Consider the following 17,487-nt stretch of genomic DNA (forward strand, 5'->3'; position numbering starts at 1 on the left):
TAGAATTATTAAGATTTATATAAAACTAAGTTTTGCTAATTTTTATACAGATAGTAGATCATTTAACATAATTAAGAGGTCAAAAGCCCTATTCGGGGGTCCGGTTGTATAGGGGCTAGGTGAAATAAAGGTCCGATTGCAACCATTTTCAATAGCGTTCGTCCTTGGGCCAAAAGAAGCTCACGTTCCAAAGTTCATCAAATGATCTCAAAGATTGCGACCTGTAGAGTGCACACAATGTTTACATGGACACACAGACAGACAGGCGGACGGACGAACAGACGGACATAGCTTAATCGACTCAGGAAGTGATTCTGAGCCGATTGGTATACTTTAAGGTGGGACCAAATTTTTTGGGTGTTACAAACATCAGCACAAACGCATAATACCCTCCCCACTATAGTGGTTTTATGTAACAAGATGTTTTAGTATACGAACTTGTTACAACGCTGTTATGAGTCCTGATATAGAAAAAAAAGTTAATGGTCAATGTCTTGAAATTTAGTTATCGGGTGTTAGAAGCTATCATATCAATGATGTAACTTTTAGCTTGAAATACAGTTAGGCAATTTGATTATCAGTCTCAAGAATTTCCAAGCCAGTACCGTAATAATTTTTGAACCTGCAGAGTATACTCTCCCGGGGGCATTTTACCTTGGTGTAATCTCCATCTTGGTGCTAATTATTGCAATATCCCAGAGCACCAGATAATCTGCGACTACGGACTACTTAGGTTGAGGCCCACCACTTAACTTGTCATGGCAATTAGTGGGTTCGATTTTACTTAGGAAATTTCTACATTCTTTGTCATCCTGATTTATTGGCTGGGTATTTCAGACTACGAAATATGTCTCTAGTTGCTGTTTCCGAACCAACAGAGCCTTGTGATGTGGTTGTGCGACTGTGAACGAGAAATCTGCTTAAAATGATCGTTAAAGGATGGAGATGCTACGGCGTCGCTCATGACAACCCTTCTTTTCTGCTTCGATCGGCACTTCTACGGATGGTGTCCCTGTCATACCCCAACGTGACCACTTAGAAAGAGATTAGAAAGCTAGAGTACTTCAGCAAAGTACTTGTACTTGTACCAGCCATGTACAAAAATTGTCACCTGAGTGTTCGACCACCGTGTGTTCATGGTAAGCAATTCGACATTTTCCAGAGAAGACTAAAATTGCATTGTCTGAATTACGCAATGATTCCAGCTACATTTTGTACAATGTTGTCATTAACAATATGTTTAGAGATCATGATGGAAATCCTTTGAATCTAGTAGGTAAATTATCAGGTAAATTTTAAGGACAAGAACGTCTAGAATTGCCTGGACATAATCTTAAAGATTCTTCAGCAACTTCGGTCATTAAATCGATCTCAAAATATATATTGAACGGAACGTTGTTCATAATCTCCAAAAATTAAAAACATCCAATATTTCAAAAGCCTTTCAGACTTGGTTCACAGATGGGTTAAAAGAAATATATAATCCTTCAGGAAATATCTTTCAATCCTTCGACTTAGCGCCTTATTAAACTATATAGACACAATAAATTGAGATTGTGCAAAGATGTAGGTCTCTTTGCCGACGAACAGACTGATAATCGGTCATGTTTAACAACCAACGATATATAAGAGTGAAATGTAACACCTAGATAAAATTTGAATTTGATCGCCACTGGGAGGCAAAACGTTTAATAACGTTATATTAAGGATTACTTTCGGGACACTATTAATGCATTGTGCAAAGATGTAGGTCCTTTTGCCAAAGAACAGGCTGATAATCGGTCATGTTAAACAACCAACGATATATAAGAGTGAAATGTAACACCTAGATAAAATTTGAATGTGATCGCCACTGGGAGGCAAAACGTTTAATAACGTTATAGTAAGGATTACTTTCGGGACACTATTAATGCATTCTTGAGAATGCTATGGCGTAACAATATATATATTTGTGGTTTACCAGAATAAACTTCTCAATGAATACTTTGCAATTGCCAGGCTTTTAACGCTGCCTTAATAGACACATATGCTATTATTAACAGCTTCATGTGTGAACTAACTTTACGAAAGATTCAAAGCCAGATCGTGGTGCTTTGCAGCCCCTCTAATATCAAAGTCAACTCATATTCATTATGACGTTTAAATTCTGATATTCTGTTCCCTTAACTGTTAAAATTGTTAAAACTAATTTCATAAGTATTTGTCCAGTATGAACACATGCTATTCCTCTTCAAATATTTCGAAAAACTTCTTAATTCTAATTTCTTTATATTATTATATATAAGTATTTATGTAATTTATCTAATTATACTTTTTGGAGCAATATATTTAAGTATAACTGAAAAAAGAAAACATTTCAAGACAAATGTAACCAAAGAAAAGGACCAAGAAGGAAAGTTATAGTACAAATATCAACTCAACACAGTTCCAGCAATTCGCTGCATATTAATATTTTGTTATACACATTTTAAATTGAAACAAATCATACAATCACAGAAATGAATCTACATTGTAGAAGAATTTTCAAAATTGTCCTAAAATTTACACAATATACTCCTTTTGTTTCATTTCCCTTTTCCCAAAAAAAAATGGCTTTAAAGTTGCAAACAACAAAAACTTAAATTAAAACTGCTATATATAGTTTCTTAAACACAATGACTAATTTTTCTTTGTACAAAAAAAAAAAATGGAAAACTTTTTAAACACTGCAAGTATTTTGCAGATTTTTGCTCAAACAATGAAACTAAGAAGTCAGTTGAAACATTTTATAAATAAGCTGCTTGTCAGCTTTAAAAATACAAATAGAATAATGAACAAACTAAGATTTAATTTAACGATAACAAAAGCTTTATTAAAGCTTAAATAAAGATTTTATAAAATATAAACATTTAGTCAAACAGCGAGTTTTGTATAGCACAACAGATAACGAAAATAAGAATTTAACAGCTTTTTCCAAAAATGACTTAAATAGGTCTTCTGTAGCCCCGATTATATGCTATTGTAAAATATTTTATAACTTTTCTATTAAATACTATATATAACACCATTAAATTGCGCTTAAAAAACAAATGCAATAAAATAACAAGTAAGAAAGTTATAGTCGGTCAAGCCCGACCATATAATACCCTACACCACAGTTTATTTCACGGAATAATTAGTTTCCTTCTAAATTTTTAATAAATTAAGAAGTACTTAAGCCCTCCCGCCACGCCACGGCTTATTCCAAGGGAGAGTAAATATGGTATTTCACATATTCGATGTCTGTAAATAAATAAGCAATTGTTGAACTTTGTCGTTTCTAAGTTATTAGAAAGAAAAGTAAATTCAATTTGAAATACATAAATATATTCGAAATATGTTTATAATTTCTATAAATTCATTTGCTTATGTATATCATCCATATTATAACATGATCGTAAATACCGTTTTACGAAATACATATATAATTATTGTGGACGAAAATATTAATTATTACTTACTTTAAAATAATTGAGACAGATCAAATATTTAAAATAATAACATAATTAATAAATTAATTTTTACATATTTTAATAAATTTTTATTTATTTATAAATCTACATAAGTAAATATATACAATTATTTTCAGAATTTTTAAAACATATGAAAATATTATTTATAATCTACCTTAATATGCTAACACATATTGCGTCATGGTAACTATGGATAGTTTCATATGTTTTAGCACTAATCGTGCTTTCGTCTAAATTTGAAAAACACCAATCAATTTGTGTTGCACTTTTTGTAGTGCTCGTCGAATTTAGAGAGTTAAAACCTTTATCCCTTAGTTGTCTTTCTAACTCGCTGCAACTGTTTCTTCGGCAAATATTTAAATCTCCAATTATAATGGATTTGTCATTAAAATAGTTACTTTGGGAAAACAACTCGTTTAACTCTCTAATTACAGATCCAGCAGGGTAGTTTTTATTTCTATACAAAACGGTAATGTTAAAATCCTGGCACTTAAATATAATAAATTCGAATGTTTTATTTGCAATGTGAGCTTGTTTACTATAGCAATATTGTATAGAATTTGCAAGTTCATTTTTCACGTAAACGATAATTCCACGTTTGCATCGTCTATTTGCGTTTTCATTTGAATCTAATCGCATTCTAGGTAAAATGCTAAAACCAGGAATATCATAGTTTTCATGACTTAAAGTCCAAGTCTCAACAAAACAAAGGATATCCGACTGCAACATCAACTTATCACAACGAACATCTTCAATATGAGCATGTAAGCTTTGAACATTATGATAAGTTATATTTAATCTTCTATCCATCAAAAAATCAAAATTTGTTGTTAGTTTTTTACTATTTTGAAGATTATTCATCTCCATTTGGACTAAGTCATTATTTGTCACTTTAGGTAAATTAGATGGGAACTTGCCAATTAAATAAAGTCCCGAAGCACTTTTTGCTCGACTACATGCAACATATAAAGCAGAGCGTTTCATGCCTGATTTTAAATGAACAGCTACGCTTTCATATGTTGCTCCTTGGCTTTTATGGATAGTTATACCTTCAGCTGGTACAACTGGAAACTGTTTACGGTCAATGTTCACATTTTCGTTCTGTTTATATTGGAAGGACCGTACTAACATTTCTATAGGTGTCCATAAAGCTTCATTTGGATGTCGTCTTTGTAACCGAGCCAAAACACCAATAGAAGTATCAGAAAATTTAATCCACAATGTAAATGGTTTGTGATTGTTATCAAAGTCAATTTGCATGAGTTGCCCTGTTGCTCCATTGACTAAGCCATCACTAGTGTTAATATTTACTGTAACCATATACTTTGCAGTTGTCTTTAATTTCAAATCATACCGAAGTCCTTGTGTCTCGGATGTTTTGAAAACTTTAACATTTTCCAAAATACTAGCTCTATTTTCTCTGGATAATCCCACTGATTTTACTTGGTCATCGGCATAAGAAATTGATTCTTCTGTAGTTATACTATTGAGTTTAATAGCATTCCAGTTATCAACTTCAGCATTTGTGCATAGTAAATGTATTGCTTCGGCTGGAACATTTGACTCAAGAACTTCCCGCGATTTCATCAAAGAGACGTCTTGTTCAGACATTTTTCCGCAAGCCATATTATTAAGAGCTCTTGCAAATGCTTGATCTTCTCTCTGACGCATTATTTCATTTAGTTCAAAATATTTAAACATGTCCCATAATGTAGACCCATATATAACACTATAAGGATCATTTGATGGTGCAGAAAATATCCAACTATCTCCTACAGGCGGAAGTTGCCTCAAATCCCCAAACACTACCAGAGAAATTCCTCCAAATGGTGCAGTCGATTTAAATACTTGCTTCAGTCTTGCGTCGAGATACCTGAGCATTTTTGATCCTACCATAGATATTTCATCTATGATTAGGAGCTTTAAGTTTAAAAATTTTGAATACAAAGCATTAGCTGTATCACTGCTTAAAGGTCTAAGCTCTGCCGCAGACTGATTTATTGGCAGTGAAAACATTGAATGAAGTGTAGCTCCACCAATGCCAAATGCTGCCTTTCCAGTAGGTGCACAAAGCAATACTTTTATCAAACTGGGATCCGTACCAGGAATAAAATTTAGTCTGTAATTTAAAGATTGATATATAGCAGATATTAATCTACTTTTACCGACTCCAGCACCACCTCCAACAAATTCGTAAAATGAATGTCCCAATTTAATGTTATGTAACAAATGGGATAAATAAAGCTTTTGTTTATTGTTCAATGATCTCACCATTGTTAACAAATCGTTTTCTGGTATAAGTGGCGGAAGTTTAATCAAACGAATACAACCTTCCGAAGATTCCTCAGTTGGTTCGTTTTCGGGTATGTTAAGAACATTAATATCTGGATTTATTTCAGGTACACCCAGAACTCTAAACTCGTTATCAATAGCTGTATTATCATTATCTTCGTTGCCATTACTGTCGGATTCGGTTTCATGCCTTAGATTTTCAAGAACGTTTTCAAGTTCCCTTTCTTCAAAAACATCATACCTTTTCCGGTTTGATTCAATGGAATCCTTGTGAATACTACAAAAGCCTTCGTTATCATTTTGCAAAATATCGATTTCTTCATTTCGCCAGGGATGGTATAACATTACCAATTCTCTAAAGTAATCACTTCGATGAGTATTTGCATTATAATGCCTATATCTGATAACATTTGGCTTCGTTTTCTTTTTGATGAATCCGCTATTATCTTTTAATCTCAGAAATCTTCCAGATAACTCGTTTTCTTCGTGGTCTTCGTGCTCATTATAAGTTTCATCATTTTGTATATATCTTGCGGTTCGTGAAAACTTATAAAAAGCTGCAAAATCTGCCAAGCACAGTGAATCTAACTCATCAGGTCTCTGAACGTAATGGTCCAAAAGACTTGTTACGTACACATCTGTAGAGTCTGGTGGCAAGTTTTGTAGCTGATCGCGTGACCTTAGAATCAATACTCGTTCTTCGGGTCTACCTGTATTTATATATATATCCGCATTACTGCTTTCCGAAAGGTGCATTCCCAAACAACAATAAGTTGCTTCTTGTGCAGAAATTTCAGTTCCTGAAATAAACTTATGTCCAATATGTTGAAGTTTTTGCTTAATAGAAAAATTCCCTCCTCTAATTTCATCAACTGCCTCGCGTAAAATTCTGGAAATTCCCCGATTGGATTTGTTAATATAATTAACAATATAGCTGCAACATGCATATGCATCCAATATAAATTGAATATCCATATTTGCTCTATGCAATGGCAGTATTGTGGGATTATACGCGTTTAGCATTTTGTCCTCGAACCTTCTACGTAAAAAAATTCTAGGCTTCTTAAGAGATGAACGCAAAGCCAATTTGTATTCCTCATATGACATATTAATGTGAGCACTGTTTAAGAAGCATTCAAAGTCATTTAAATTGGATATTTCTTCACCACTTAAATTAGAATTTAGAAGGCTTTGAATTTTGGCATATAAATCCTTATATTGATCTATACATTCAAAGCTTTCTGGAAGAGGAGTAAGAATCTCCGTTTGAGGCATTGGTGGATATGGAATACCATACCGGCAAATTCTTTCTCCCCTATATTCCCTAGTACAAGACCGATTATGGTTGTGTTTTTGATAATCAATATATTGGGCAACACATGGATCGCTACCATTTGTGCTTATATATTTGTCAATAAACGCAACTACGGCGGGAAAAGTAGACTGATCGTTAAGGTCAATTTTTGGAGCATCTTTTAACCAATACATACCATGGATATGTGGAGATCCTCTCTGCTGAAACTCAACTCTCCAGTAATATTTTTCCACGGGATGGTTATCAAAAACTCCATTACTCATCTTGAAAAGGGCAAAAAGTTGTCGAAACCTAAAATCAAAATAACGGGCACAAGTTATGGAATCACTGCGAATAAGTCTGGCCTTTTCGGCAAAACTTAGGTTGTTAGCATCATCCTCAGTTATTTCAACATTATCAACCGTTTTTGATAAAATAACCAACAGTTCAATCCATTTTGTTTCTGCTGCAGAAAGTGTAATAAAAAAGGTAGGAAGGCCAAATTGTCGAATCATTGCCACTGCTTTCTTTTTTTCAGCTTCCCAGTGAGCTGGAGAAGATCGCACACCTTTTAAAATACGATATCCATCATCGTGTTGTATAAGGTTATTCATGAATGCATCGTTAAGGGCATTACCCGCCGTGACATTTGTCGATCTAACATGCTTGCGTAAAGCGATGGACATAGCACTCTTTATTGACAAAAGCTCAAGTTTTTTGTAACTGTAGAGTAGCTTATCTATTCTACAAGCTCGTCTGTCATATCTTCGTAATTCTGACCGAACAATTTTACTGTATGTTTCTGGACACGTTCTTTTCTTTCCTCCATAAATAGTAACGAATGCGAGTTCCTCGGAATCTTCATCCACTACCATATCAAGAGGACGCTGTCCCTCCCCAGGCGCAATAATTACTCTCTGCAGTGGAATATTTTCTACAGGAACATTATCAAGTAATGTTTGTTGGCCACCAGGATTCAGGTTTTCCATATCAAATTCATCAATATTGTTATCATTATTGCCGCTAATAGTCTGATGGTTGAAGATATTTCTAATAATATTTTCATCCCGTCGGTCAGCAAAAAATGGTACAACATTTTGTGAATCAAAACTACTAAACCAATTATCATCGATATGTATACCATGTTTGATATACAATTCGGTGGTAATCAAATACCTGGCGGCCTCAATTACTTTAGCTGGTCTAATTGTTTCAGTCATATAATCATGCTGATATTCAAGACGGCGCCTTAAATGAAGCTGAATTACATTAGCTTGGTCGAATGTTCTAGGAAGAGCTGTAACTGTTTCATTTACAGAAACAGGAACATTTACAACAGCACCCCGTATTGCGCTTTGTCTTTCAAATCCAAGGGCTATGATTATCATAAATGGAAGTCTGGCAGTTACAAGCCGTTCTTCGATAGACGTTAAGTCCTTGAGACAATCTGGTATCTCTGGATAATCAAGGCCATTTGATAGACGTATATTTGGCCTTCGTTTATTCTTTATTGACCTGCTACAGGTTTTGCAAAAAACAAAACTATTGTTTTCAGACGGAAACCTTTCGGAAAGACAAAAAACATCATTAATAAATTCTGTACTTACATTAATTCGATCCCGTGATAATTCATCTACCTGGTGTGGAAACCATAATCCTCCGCAACAGGTACATATTATGGTTGGTCCTTGCTTGATAGTATCGTTGTACCTGTTGAATCGTAACGTGTTGCGATTTATTGTAGTTAATCTTCGATTTTCCTCCACATCTTCCTCAGATTAATTCTCTCGCTGTGTTCTTATCCGTTCAGCCTGTCGATTGCGTTCCCTCTCTCTATTTAAATTAACATCTCTATGACGAAGAACTCTTTCGTTTCCACTACGTTGAATATCTTGTAGATTTTGTCGCTGTATCCTTCTTCTCAACTGCCTTTGTATGGTATTTTGTTGTTGTTCAATAGTTCTATATTGTAGATTTTGTCTTCGAAGGGAACGACGTAATGTATTAACTGCTTGCTCAGATGCACGATAATGTGGATCATTACGCCTTGTATGATGACTAAGCGTATCACGCTGCTGCTCCGATTGGCGATATTCAGAATCAGCTCGTCTGAGTTGATGTTCGGCTGTATTCCGAGTCTGCTCCTCTTCTCGGTACTCTGCAATAGAACGTCTTACTTGATGTTCGACAGTATTACGGAATTGTTCTTCTATTCTGTATATGGGATCACTGCGTCTACTCTGATGACTAAGCATATCACGCAACTGTTCCACTTGCCGATATTCAGAATCAGCCCGTCGTACTTGATGTTCGGCTGTATTTCGAGTTTGCTCCTCTTCTCGATAAGCTGGATCAGAACGCCTTTCATGATGTTCGAATGTATTACGGAGTTGTTCTCCGGTCCTATATACGGGATCACTGCGTCTATTCTGATGGCTAAGCGTATCACTCAACTGCTCCGCTTGCCGATATTCAGAATCAGCCCTTCGAACTTGATGTTCAGCTGTATTTCGAGTTTGCTCCTCTTCTCGATAAGTTGGATCAGTCCGTCGAACTTGATGTTCGGCTGTATTTCGAGTTTGCTCCTCTTCTCGATAAGTTGGATCAGTTCGTCGAACTTGATGTTCGGCTGTATTTCGAGTTTGCTCCTCTTCTCTATATGCTGCGACAGAACGTCTAACTTGGTGTTCCCGAGTGTTTCTAGTTTGTTCTTGCAGTCGGAATACAGGATCTAACCTACGGTTATACCGCCATTCTGTATTATATGACCGCTGTGAGCTCGAAATTGAGTGCGATCTTCTCTGAATCGGAGAATTCGCCACAGCATGCAAACTATTATCATTTGGTTCTTCAACTACTCTCAATTGTCGGAGTCTATTTCTAATAAGCCGCCGACGATGTTCTGCACTTTGTCTTCGTGTTCTTGGCATTATAACTTTTATAAAATTGATATGAGATATAACAGTGATACGTCTTTTCTCTTTAAAAGATACCTTCTAACTGATTATAAACTTAAAAAGTGAAATTGTTCATGCTTGCAAAAGGTACTTTTTACAATAATTCATCTATAACAGGTAAAATGGGATATGTTTTGCATAATTACCTGTAAATAATTATATCGAGAAATAGTAGGTAACATTTTAATTTGCTTTCCTTTTGCAACTAAAAATATTTCAGGTAAATATACATTTTTTTGCAATTTGTACTTTTAAAAAATACTATAAATTTTTTTGAGAGAAAGGTAAAAAACAAAGAATTTGGATATGCAACATAAACCTGCATATTCTTTATATTTTACCTGATCCTTCAATATACCTGACTAATTTTCTGTTGCAAAAAGAAAGAAATTAAAAATGTTACCTATACTTTTCCGTTATAAAAGGATGAGTATATTTCAAATATGATTTATTGTTCATAAAAACATTTCCGTTAATTTTTCAAATATGATTTATTTTTCATAAAAATATTTCCGTTAAATTTTTGATGAAAATATGATTTTATAAAATTTTTGACTTTGGAAGCAATATCAAATATAGGCCGATGTACACAACAAGTGATTTATGTTTACCTAAAAGTCATTTACGTCGAATATTATCGTGATGCTAATATTTATAATTGAACTATGGACGTTGAAGATATATTCTGATTATTTATAATTGAACTATGGGCGTTAAAGATTCTAATGGGAACTTTTATGTTTATAACTGGTCGGCTTCGCTCGACTATAACTTCATACTTGTTGAATACAATTGCAGTCATGTAACACATATTTTGAAGAGGAAATTGTTTAGGAGGTAGGGTCTAAAGGAGCCTTATAATTATAAAATTCATGAGGGTTATCAAGGCTAGTATAGAATTTGGTTTTGCAGGTTCTTGTCGAGATGAACTTAAAGGCCCTATTTGATGGGTTCAGTTGTATGGGGGCTAGGTGAAATAAAGGACCGAAATTAACCATTTTTAAAACGCTTCGTCTCTAGTACAACAGAAGATCGTGTGTCAAATGTCATTAAATTATCTTCAAAATTGCGATCTGTAGTTTGATCATTTCTATTTGGGGGTTCAGTTGTATGGGGGCTAGGTGAAATAATGGACCGATGTTAACCATTTTCAATAAGCTTCGTCTACGATACCATAAAAGATCATGTGCCAAATTTCATTGAATTATCTCCAAAACTGCGACCTGTAGTTTGATTACAAAGTTTAAAAGCCCTATTCGGGGGGTTCAGTCGTATGGAGGCTAGGTGAAATAATGGACCGATGTTAACCATTTTCAATAGACTTTGTCTACGGTACCATAAACGAGCATGTGACAAATTTCATTGAATTATCTCCAAAATTTCGACCTGTAGTGTGATTACAAAGTTTAAAAGCCCTATTCGAGGGGTTCAGTTGTATGGGGGCTAGGTGAAATAATGGACCAATGTAAACCATTTTCAACAGGCTTCATCTACGGTACCATAAAATATCATGTGCCAAATTTCATTGAATTATCTCCAAAATTGCGACCTGTAGTTTGATTACAAGTTTTAAAAGCCCTATTCGAGGGGTTCAGTTGTATGGGGGCTAGGTGAAATAATGGACCGATGTTAACCATTTTCAATAGGCTTCGTCCCTGGGACAATAAAAGATCATGTACCAAATTTCATTGAATTATCTTCAAAATTGCGACCTGTAGTTTGATTACAAGGATTACAAGCCCTATTGGGGGGTTCAGTTGTATGGGGGCTAGGTGAAATAATGGACCGATCTTAACCATTTTCAATAGGCTTCGTCACTGGGGCAATAGAAGATCATGTACCAAATTTCATTGAATTATCTTCAAAATTGCGACCTGTAGTTTGATTACAAGGTTTACATGGACGGACGGACGGACGGACAGACGGACGGACAGACGGACGGACATAGCTAAATCGACTCAGAAAATGATTCTGAGCCGATTGGTATACTTTAAGGTGGGTATAGGACCAATATTATTGTGCGTTACAAACATCAGCACAAACCCAATATACCCTCCCCACTAAAGTGGTGTAGGGTATAACAAGTAAGAAATTATAGTCGGGCGACGCCGACCATATAATACCATACACCTTAACCATTTTCAATAGGCTTCGTCCCTGGGACAATAGAAGATCATGTACCAAATTTCATTGAATTATCTTCAAAATTGCGACCTGTAGTTTGATTACAAGGTTTACATGGACGGACGGACGGACAGACGGACGGACGGACGGACATAGCTAAATCGACTCAGGAAATGATTCTGGTCCTATACCCACTTTAAGATGGGTATAGGACCAATATTATTGTGCGTTACAAACATCAGCACAAACCCAATATACCCTCCCCACTGAAGTGGTGTAGGGTATAATAAAAACTGTGTTTAACTAAATAATATTCTTTATCGTTTTATAAAAAAATATTAAAACTAGCAACAAATTTATTAAAAACAACTTCTCTAGAAAAAATCCACAATAAAGAAAATAAAATAAAATTTTTTTCACTTGATTTCAGTAAAAAAATTATAAAATGTTGGAAAAATGCCATAAAGCAGGAAAATGTATGCAAATATGTATGTATACATTTAGCATGTATAAACACGGCTGACCTTGAAATTGTAGCACTATCTTACGTTACATTTTGCTGCCATTTATGTTCAGAGTTTTACTTTTTTTTTTCTTAAACTACTTAAAATGCTGATTCACACTGTTGTCATAAAATATTTAAAAACATAGAACTTGCATTTTCCAACCATAAATTACATGTTTGTGAAATGTCATCGAAAAGAAAAAACATAAAATAAACAACAACAACCCAACCAATAGCAACAATATTTAACTACTGTACTTGCAGAACTGCAATAGAGAACATTTTCAGTATTTATCATTTCATAATATTATGAACATTGAATAATATAAATGTACATTGCAGCAAACAAATTTAACACTAATACTAATACACTCTAACACACTTACATATACACTCTAACACACATATATAGTCTAGTCTATAGTCTAGTCTATAGTCCAGTCTATAGACTAGTCTATAGTCTAGACTATTGTCTAGTCTATAGTCTTTAGACTAGACTATAGACTTGACTATAGACTAGACTATAGGCTAGACTATATATATATAGACAAGACTATAGACTAGACTATAGACTAGACTATAGACTAGACTATAGACTAGACTATAGACTAGACTATAGACTAGACTATAGACTAGACTATAGACTAGACTATAGACCAGACTATAGACTAGACTATAGACTAGACTATAGACTAGACTATAGACTAGACTATAGACTAGACTATAGACTAGACTATAGACTAGACTATAGACTAGACTATAGACTAGACTATAGGACTAGACTATAGACTAGACTATAGACTAGACTATAGACTAGACTATAGACTAGACTATAGACTAGACTATAGACTAGACTATAAACTAGACTATAGACTAGACTATAAACTAGACTATAGACTAGACTATAGACTAGACTATAGACTAGACTATAGACTAGACTATAAACTAGACTATAGACTAGACTATAGACTAGACTATAGACTAGACTATAGACTAGACTATAGACTAGACTATAGACTAGACTATAGACTAGACTATAGACTAGACTATAGACTAGACTATAGACTAGACTATAGACTAGACTATAGACTAGACTATAGACTAGACTATAGACTAGACTATAGACTAGACTATAGACTAGACTATAGACTAGACTATAGACTAGACTATAGACTAGACTATAGACTAGACTATAGACTAGACTATAGACTAGACTATAGACTAGACTATAGACTAGACTATAGACTAGACTATAGACTAGACTATAGACTAGACTATAGACTAGACTATAGACTAGACTATAGACTAGACTATAGACTAGACTATAGACTAGACTATAGACTAGACTATAGACTAGACTATAGACTAGACTATAGACTAGACTATAGACTAGACTATAGACTAGACTATAGACTAGACTATAGACTAGACTATAGACTAGACTATAGACTAGACTATAGACTAGACTATAGACTAGACTATAGACTAGACTATAGACTAGACTATAGACTAGACTATAGACTAGACTATAGACTAGACTATAGACTAGATATAGACTAGACTATAGACTAGACTATAGACTAGACTATAGACTAGACTATAGACTAGACTATAGACTAGACTATAGACTAGACTAGACTAGACTATAGACTAGACTAGACTATAGACTAGACTAGACTATATAAAGACTAGACTATAGACTAGACTATAGACTAGACTATAGACTAGACTATAGACTAGACTATAGACTAGACTATAGACTAGACTATAGACTAGTCTATAGCCTAGTCTATAGTCTAGTCTATAGTCTAGTCTATAGTCTAGTCTATAGTCAAGTCTATAGTCTAGACTATAGACTAGTCTATAGTCTAGTCTATAGACTATAGACTAGTCTATAGACTATAGTCTAGTCTATAGTCTAGTCTAAAGTCTAGTCTATAGTCTAGTCTAAAGTCTAGTCTATAGTCTAGTCTAAAGTCTAGTCTATAGTCTAGTCTAAAGTCTAGTCTATAGTCTAGTCTATAGTCTAGTCTATAGTCTAGTCTATAGTCTAGTCTATAGTCTAGTCTATAGTCTAGTCTATAGTCTAGTCTATAGTCTAGTCTATAGTCTAGTCTATAGTCTAGTCTATAGTCTAGTCTATAGTCTAGTCTATAGTCTAGTCTATAGTCTAGTCTATAGTCTAGTCTATAGTCTAGTCTATAGTCTAGTCTATAGTCTAGTCTATAGTCTAGTCTATAGTCTAGTCTATAGTCTAGTCTATAGTCTAGTCTATAGTCTAGTCTATAGTCTAGTCTATAGTCTAGTCTATAGTCTAGTCTATAGTCTAGTCTATAGTCTAGTCTATAGTCTAGTCTATAGTCTAGTCTATAGTCCAGTCTATATTCTAGTCTATAGTCTAGTCTATAGTCCAGTCTATATTCTAGTCTATAGTCTAGTCTATAGTCTAGTCTATAGTCAATACCGACTTAGCTAATATTCCATTGGAAAACTAATGTTACAAAGATTAATACAAACCTATAATAACATGTTTACTACGTTAATGTTGATGACATTGTAGTTGTTACCAATGTTAGTTGTAATGTAGTTATTTCTTTGGCATGCAGATAAAAAGGCTTCACACGAGTAAACATTTGCAGAGACCGAAACCATGCTTTTATACTTAAACATTCACAATGGGTTGAACCTTTTACGGTCCATTCATAAATCCGTTGTCAAAATCAGCTCTGAATCGTTTTAACAAATACCTCCGTGTACATACTATAATAAGTGAACATCACCGCATCATTGTTATCCTTTCAGCATCATCTCATACAGTCATTGTCATTCAACATTATAGTCATCATAACTGTCATGGTTATTTGTAAAACATCATGTTGATATGTTTGTTCGTGTACCGTTTATTGAGGTTGAGCCTGATGCGTTTAGACAACAGAAATGTCCAATATTTTGGTTTTTAATAAATATAACTCGAATGTGGAAACTAAAATATTTTCAAAAATAAAATTTATCGAGAAGCCATATTCAAAACTCTCTTTCTTTATGCAAAATTATAGAAGTTGTGCATGAAATATTCTTATGACAACTCTGATTTTGCTGTCATATTATTAATTTTAGTTGCGCAAGTAGTATGTTAAGCTCGATTGTGAGATGCACTACATTGTGTTAAATTTCATCAGGCTGAGAAATCTAGGAGGTTAAACGTGATTTCCAAAATAGCCCAGCAAAAACTTTCATAACCAAGTAAGGTGTTAAACAACATATTGGCTGTAGGGTGTAAAACGTAAAACACTTACTTGTGTATGTAAGTCAGCAACACAGTTGAATACAAATGACAATTGCAATTTCAGCATAATTTTTTTTCTCCAGCTCGGCATAAACAAGAAATATAGAAACAAACTTAACTAAACTGCTTACCCTCGCTACTGCAACATTTGCTTCTAACTGTGAGTTTAGTGCAAAAAAAAAACTGAACTTAATAACTGTGGCAGTAGTAACACTTTTTTTTCCAAATTCAAGGATAATGGCGCACATAAACCCAAAGTACATGTTTTAATATTCAATTGGTGGAAAGAAAAAATGAATGTTTAATTTTTACGGAAAAGGGGCAAAAGCTGGAAGAAAAATTTTAAATTTCTTTTGTAAAAAATCCTTGATTTTCATATTTCCTTTAAGTTTCAGCATTTTGATTGATAATTTCACTTTAACATTGTTAATATTTTATATATCTTTTGCAATGTCTGTCATTTTGTCTCTCCTTAAGCTTAAGAAAATGTTCGAATATTTCAAAATAAGTATAATCTTATCTGCCAATGAACAATGCAAAGAAAAAAGGAAATAAATATAAGGAATTACATATTTTTTTTTTTTTTACATGATAAAAAAATGAAATCGCATGTAATATTTCTTACTTAAGATTTATATTTGTATTTAAGTAATACATGGTAAAAAACCTATTTTATAAAGTTAATACTACACACGAATTAAATAAAGACCAGATTTGTTAGGAGTTTCATCGTAGGAGAAAATGGAAAAAAATACCATGCTTATTTCCTCTCTCTCTCTCTCTCTCTAACAAACTCAAAAAGTTGAGCGACAAAAGTTGTACTCGAATTTTGATTTATTCTTCTATCGAATTTTGCAGCAGTGGAAACAGCCCTACACGACGTTGTGTGGACTCTTAGGGAAACATTTTTTAGGAAGGAGAATGTAAAGCCATATTTTTGATGTAGAAAGACTTGCCACAACATGAATATATCCAAAAATATTGACCAAAAAATAACAAAATGGAAGAGAAATACGCTGAAAAGCGTAATGAGATAGTCATGAATTTGAGTTTGAGAACCGGTATAACTAAAAAGGCTGTGACTATAAGCGCGCTAAAAGTTATAAGAGTCTCCTCTTTTATAGCATATTGTTGTAAGTACTATATACCCTACTCAGTCTTGTCGGTTCAAATATAGTGGCTTAATTGAAGTCTGTAATGCCCTTTATAAGAGGCAAGTTCTGCCAACAATACTTAGCTGTTCAGAAGTTTGCGAGGTGCTAATATGCGGATAGAAAAGAGGGTGTAAGAGTGAACTCGACAAAGGACTGTGGAAACTTGAAAACAGATGAAGCGATGAGAGACCGACGATCACTCAGAGTTAGCTAGTTTAGTTAGTTAGTTAGTTAGTTAGTCAGTTAGTAGTTAGTTAGTTTAGTTTAGTTAGTTAGTTAGTTAGTTTAGTTAGTTATAGGTTACGTAGTTAGTTAGTTAGTTAGTTAGTTAGTAGTTAGTTAGTTAGTTAGTTAGTTAGTTAGTTAGTTAGTTAGTTAGCTAGT

At 34.0% G+C, this 17,487-nt stretch overlaps 1 protein-coding gene across 1 annotated transcript; it reads right to left on the bottom strand.

The window, feature by feature from the left end:
* Positions 1-3,641: 3,641 nt before the first annotated feature.
* Positions 3,642-8,465, bottom strand: LOC119613607. The gene has a single exon (XM_037969636.1). It carries the CDS (start codon positions 8,463-8,465, stop codon positions 3,642-3,644), a length of 4,824 nt encoding a protein of 1,607 aa, XP_037825564.1.
* Between the last annotated feature and the right edge of the window lie 9,022 nt (positions 8,466-17,487).

Source organism: Lucilia sericata, unplaced genomic scaffold (assembly GCF_015586225.1).
Source record: "Lucilia sericata isolate MDLA Ls3-8-SP2 unplaced genomic scaffold, ASM1558622v1 Contig002212F_arrow, whole genome shotgun sequence".
Taxonomy (NCBI): domain Eukaryota; kingdom Metazoa; phylum Arthropoda; class Insecta; order Diptera; family Calliphoridae; genus Lucilia; species Lucilia sericata.